Here is a 6172-nt window from a genome sequence, read left to right as displayed (position 1 = left end):
AGACACTGGAACTGGTGGCATCCTGGGACAAGTCTGCTTTTATGAAAGGAACTACTTCATTCCTTCGTGGCATATTCTGAAACTGCCAAGCAAGAGGAAGAACAGGATGGTGCAGAGAGAGAGAGGAGGGGTGAGAAGGGCAGCAGTGAAGAGGAAGAATTCTCCTCTCACTGAGCTGCTCTTCACACTTGAGCCAATCTTAGTAGATGTGGCAATATACCCCCATGCTGCCTGAACTGTCCTGTGGGAGTGGAAAGGAAAGAGTCACAGGGGGATGTGAACAAGACAGCTCATTCCTTTTGCTCTCTTCCTCCTGAATATTGTCAATGCATTTCAGAAACACCGGGGGGGGGGGTGTTGCTTGATTTACTGGGTGAGGGAAACGCAGAACCACACCTGACAACATATTGGTCCACCAACAACACTAACAGTATTACTAACAGGAGCCCATTACATGACTTAAAATAAATGGCAATGTCCTTCTGCCTGTCTCTTCTTCCTAAGCTATCTCACCCAAAGATACATTTCTAGTTGCAGACAGATTTCTCTCAGGTATTTGGAAAGAGACAAATTAGTACACGAGTTAAAAATTAATACAATTTTTTTCATTAAAAGAGAATAGTTATTTCCTCTGAAATGAGACATGGACGAAAGCAAGAGACAGCTCTTCGGCATCCATTCCTTTATTGCAGTTTTCATTGGTTGCAATGACCATTCACTTATTTAAAAGCAGTTTACTGTGACAGACTATTTTATTCCTTTCATGTTGGCAGAGTAAATCTGTGTCTGTCTGGCTGACTAAAGAGCACATATTTATGCAACTGACATGCATGAAAAACGCATAGTAGCAACATTTCTGCAGTTTGCTCTGTAAATCACAGCGTTATTTTTATTTTATTTTTGCTGCAAATATAGTTTATCATTCGACTCAGTAAAACACCATTCAGAAGGAGATAATATATTTCCTACCACGTACAAATGAACAGCAGCACTCACATTAAAATTCCTATCTTCTGTTAGGTCCCATAAAACAGTTATATTTATTGGTAGCTGTTATTTGAGAGTGATTCACATGAAGACACAATTCTGAGTGTCGGTTCCTGGCTTAATATTAGCAGAGAACCTTCTAGATCACTCACAATTAGGGCTGCTTCACACATTAATTTGTACATGTAAAGCATTTTATCTGAAACTTAAAAAAAACCCCAGCACAAACAAGTTCACACAGTAGAACCCTATTTCCACAGCTTATCTGCTGCTGATCTTTAAATATGAGTTACAAGTAAGCTTTGAGATGGAAGCAGGAAGGGACTGCGACTACATGTGAACCTCCTTCAATGGCCATCTCTCAGTTTTGAGTGACTAGCAAGCTTCCTCATAAGTGAGTAGGACTATAGTATAGCATTCCCCAACCTGAGGCCAACCAGACATTTCGGACTACAACTCCCAACAGCCTGAGCCAGCATGGCCAGTGATCAGGGATAATTGGAGTTGTAGTCCAAAACATCTCAAGTTAGGAAAGGCAAGTGTATTGTGCTCCTTTTACAGCAGCAGTGGGGTGTGGGGTGGGGTGTAGCCACCGTCCCAAGACTGGTGTTTCTGCTATTGAAGCAAGGCAAAGTTGGGGCTGCATGGTCACGCTGCCCCAGCCTGGGTAAGCAACAGCAACAGAAGGGCAGCTCTGCCCCACCATATGTGCCACTATTGCTTTATTGATAGCACTAAGTGCGAGAATCTCATTTAGGAAGAGCAACACTTCTGTTAAGTATTAACAGAGCAAGCTCAAGTGAAACAAACTTAGACATAACTGATCTAAACTGAACTTGGAATCAGCCCACCTGGCCAATAATTTTCCTTTTGGATATGAGGGAACAATATACCTTTTCTATGGTTGCCTAGGGAGTATTTATTTATATTTTCGATCTACTTGCATTCATTATTTACCAGAAGACATTCAAAGATGCTTGAAACAAGAACAGTTTATTTCTGCAGACTGAAAACTAAACTAAAAACAGAAAAGTCACTAAGTGCACATATGAGTCCAATTGTGGTGAAGATGCTGTAGTTCTTGTATTGGGAGACTGCCAATTGCAATTTTATAGTATATGCTTCCAGGCTAAACATTTAGTTGTATTCCTGGCCAGAGATATGGGGAAAGAGTCTCTCTCAGCTGTTATAACTGTTACTTGTTTTTGTTTCATCTATCCTCTCCCACCCTAGTGAGTTGGATTTTTCAGTTGTAATAAATTATTTCGAATTGACAAGGCAGCGAACACTCCCATAAGCATTCGTGGAATTTTGAATAGACAAGAACTTTTTGGATACTTACTAAGTAACAAGAGGCAATGCTCTTAGTCACTGCACATGTAACTTCACTTACAGCAAAATGTGTATTTCATCTTAATGAGAAAGGAGAGGAAATTCTCTCCAACAATGCTGAAAACCTTAAGAAATGTAGGAAAGGTATCAAAATACAAAGAGCTTTATAGGTCAAGTAAGAAGAGTATCACAGTCAGATTGAAATCCTATGTACACTTACATGGAAATAACTCTGAAGGAAAATAGTGGTACTTGATTTCAAATAATGATGCACTGGACTGTGGAGTCAGATAGATAAATATGTGATTATACAATATCTCAAATTCTACAGCAATTGGCAACAGTCTTTGGGCTAGTCATAAAAAGAAAGACGTAAATAAAAGCATTTTTCTGTGGCACAGACACCTTGGTGGTCTAGAATAGTTCACAACCCTGATTTAGCTAGTTTCTGCCAATCTATTCAAATAATCTGGGCATGTACCCTGTATGTAATCATTTATCAAATCTACATACCCATTTGCTAGAGAGAAGAACATTAAAGCAATTCTATGTGAAGATATATTACAAAGCAAAGGCTAAGTTTTATACACTGATAATTAAGAATGGGAAAGTACAATAAAAAAATCATACTTAGTTCAGTACTGAAGCTGAAAGGAACTTCATTATATTTATTAAGCTTGAAAAATGCAATTTCCTTTCCCTGCATCTTTGCAATGGTCAAAGTTGCCAGGTTGTTCAACAGCATTTTGTACCATCAGTTATGCAAGACCTGCCTTCTCAGCATTGCAACTGAGAACAGGCTAAGGACCAGCTTGAAAATAACGTTCTTCTTGGCAGCCTATCTAGATTTCGTCATGAATTATGCTGCATCCCAATTTTTTTTTTTAAAAAAGTCTTCCCTAAAGTCTAGCCAGTACTGACAAAAATGCAATCCAATGAGTTCAGAGTGAGGTTCCTGTTTTGCTTTGTAAAAATTTTCCTCTTCCCTTGAAAAACAGCCTCGTGCATGAATTTCAGACAGGAAAACAGCAAGATGATTTAGAACAGCAGTGTGAAAACAATGTAGATAAGTGACATCAGCAGATCCAATAACATGTCTTTTATTTCCAATAAATACAGGGCAAGTAAAAACAGAACAAAGGGAGTGCTAACAAATAAAAGTAGGTACAACAATGTTATCAGCTAGAGATATGTAGCCCAGCCTTGTATTTAGTGACCCGCCTGATGGCCAAGGCAGGGGCAACCAAGAATTTGATGCAGGCACATGAGCAGGCTGGCAAAGGAGGGATTGCTCAACCACCAGTTCATGGAATAAGTAAACAAATTGCAAGCCAGATCTAGAAAGAGCCATAACTGGGGAACCAGGCAGAGCTGGACACAGGCACTACTCCCCTATGCAAATGTAAGTATTTCTGTTGCTATAAGTGTCCTTCCAAATTAATTTTTTTGTTGATTTTTACTTGTTTAGGTATGGTGGAAGGGGAAAACAAAGCAACACTCTTGAACATCAGCATCTCATGAAGGGTATACTCAGGAGGTCTTACATATTTAACATAATAAAAATTTTCCTTCCAGTAGCACCTTAGAGGCCAACTAAGTTTGTTATTGGTATAAGCTTTCGTGTGCACGCACACTTCTTCAGATACACACGAAAGCTCATACCAATAACAAACTTAGTTGGTCTCTAAGGTGCTACTGGAAGGAAATTTTTTATTTTGTTTTGACTACAGCAGACCAACATGACTACCTACCTGTAACTATATTTAACATGTTACCTTTGACCAAATAAAAAATAAGGCTGCAATTTAATGAGCACTTATTTGTGAATAAGCCCCACTGAATATGGTGGGAATTACTTCTGAAAAAATATAAAACTCTCACGTCAACAGAAAAAAAAAGTTAACTTGTTCTCTGAATAAGTTACGTGCTTCTCTGTATTTTATATAAACTCCATCTCAATGTTTCAGGACCATCTCTTGCCTCTGCATTCCATGAAAGCACCAATGCCTTATATTAAGCATCTCTACTCACCTTCCACACTATCAGAACAGGAGGTTCCAATACCAGTGTCCCCACTGTCAGAAGCTATGCTGTGTCTTCTCAGGTGGGTACTCCGACCACTTGATGAACCGGTTGTGGCTTGCCACAGTGGATCAGTACCAGGTAACCATCCTGACGAAGAATATTCTGTGCCTGCCAAGAAAAAAGTATATTTATTCAAAGTCATTACGACAGAGTTCAACAACAAACTGGATTTTAAAAATAATATCCACAGATGTAAAATTAGGAAACATCAAAACCTGTAGCAATTTTTTCTACAGTAATCTAATGATGTACTTTATCACAGAAGTTGCACATGAACGAATTCAAACAAATGACAGTCTCTTGTTAAGGTCTGGTATCATTCAGTTACTACTTTGTATATTTGTTGTGTTTATTCTCAACCTAGCTTTGCTCAAGGCTCAGAAGATATTGCAAAATACAGTTTATTTTTTGCTACGCATTTCTTTGCAAGTAAGGTTTTGAGAGGCAAGCTGGAAGTCATCATACATTCTGACACACAGAAAATGTTGCTCAGGATTCTAAAAGGCTAGTTTTCTCTAGTTTTAATTTAATTAAAATGACCCTTAAGAGAGGTGTAATTAATATTATATGAGAGCTCAACACCAAACCACAATGTCCTCAAAAGGGTATTCAACAGCTTCCTTCCAGCAGACAAAGTTTCATTTGTTTGACACAAAAGACTCTTGGCTAGAGGGCAACTTTTAGCAATCACTTCAACCGAAAACACTAAACAACTGCATGCTATCTGATATAACAGAACAGAAATACAGTAGATATAGTTCAGCTCATCATCTATGGATTTCATGACCTTACAGCATGTCACAAGCCATCTATTCAGGTCAGATCCTGAATGAAAAGACTTAAAAGCCATGAAGAAATACAGATTTTATGAGTTGTGACACAATGTAGAAGAGGCCAACCTTCGGTAAGTGCAAGATGCACCCTATTCCAAAAACTCAATTAATTAAATAAAATCACAATTTAACAATCAGCTAAAGGGGAACCTTGAATAATGCCAGATGCACATGTGCATGCACACTCACATCAACAGACACTCGTTGTGATTTACTACATCATAACTAAACAGAGCAAAGCAGCAGAAACCACACTTTAAATTCAACTAATAAGGCACTTGGACTTCGTGCCAACCACATCTATTCAGGTTCCTTGATTCCTATCCTCTATACTGCTGTCGCTACTTATTACATCTTTACACTTTCAATTCAGTTTGTGGATTCCAGTCTATGGAAGGATAGACATTTCCACTCAAGCTTCCCCCTCTTCTATGTCTGCACACAGCCAATCAGCTATGATGGTGCTACTGGCTAACACACACTTCAGATACAGTAGTAAGCTCTTTTAGTAAATTACAAATGACATGCAGTGTGGCAGGACAAACCTGACCCACTTGCATTTCAGGGGAAGCTCATACCTTGCTTGAAGTATTCATGTGTGCATGTCTGTAGTGCTCAAATTTTAAAAAGAACTGCAAAAAGTAATTTCGCCAATTGGTATGCACCGATCCCATCCGCGCTTTGCTAATTCCCATCCCACTTCAAAGCGCTTGCCTTTACAATGCAAATATCAAATGTATGTAAAAGTCAGGGGACTGAGCCAAGTATATCATGGGCAGATGATGCACAAGCATGTCCATTATGTCCTGCCAGGTTGCCCTCGTTATCCTGCTGTTCCTTCTTCATTTTTGCCAATCAGAACAGACTGCCAGGCCTACCCAGTTTGTGAGGAGCGGGGGAATAGTAGAGCAATACATATGGATGACAGGAGACAT

At 39.1% G+C, this 6172-nt stretch overlaps 1 protein-coding gene across 4 annotated transcripts in view; it reads right to left on the bottom strand.

Moving 5' to 3' along the window:
* CEP85L (centrosomal protein 85L) overlaps positions 1–6172 on the bottom strand; it is a 125207-nt gene that overhangs the window by 75198 nt on the left and 43837 nt on the right. For all 4 annotated transcript variants that reach the window (XM_079970748.1, XM_079970749.1, XM_079970751.1 and 1 more), the window contains exon 3: positions 4351–4512. In XM_079970748.1, coding sequence (XP_079826874.1) covers positions 4351–4512 — 162 coding nt within the window. The remainder of the gene's footprint in view (positions 1–4350; positions 4513–6172) is intronic.

Source organism: Podarcis cretensis (genome assembly GCF_951804945.1).
Source record: "Podarcis cretensis genome assembly, chromosome: 3".
Classification (NCBI taxonomy): domain Eukaryota; kingdom Metazoa; phylum Chordata; class Lepidosauria; order Squamata; family Lacertidae; genus Podarcis; species Podarcis cretensis.
The sequence above is the reverse complement of the archived record's forward strand: the minus strand, read 5'-3'. Positions and strand labels throughout refer to the sequence as shown.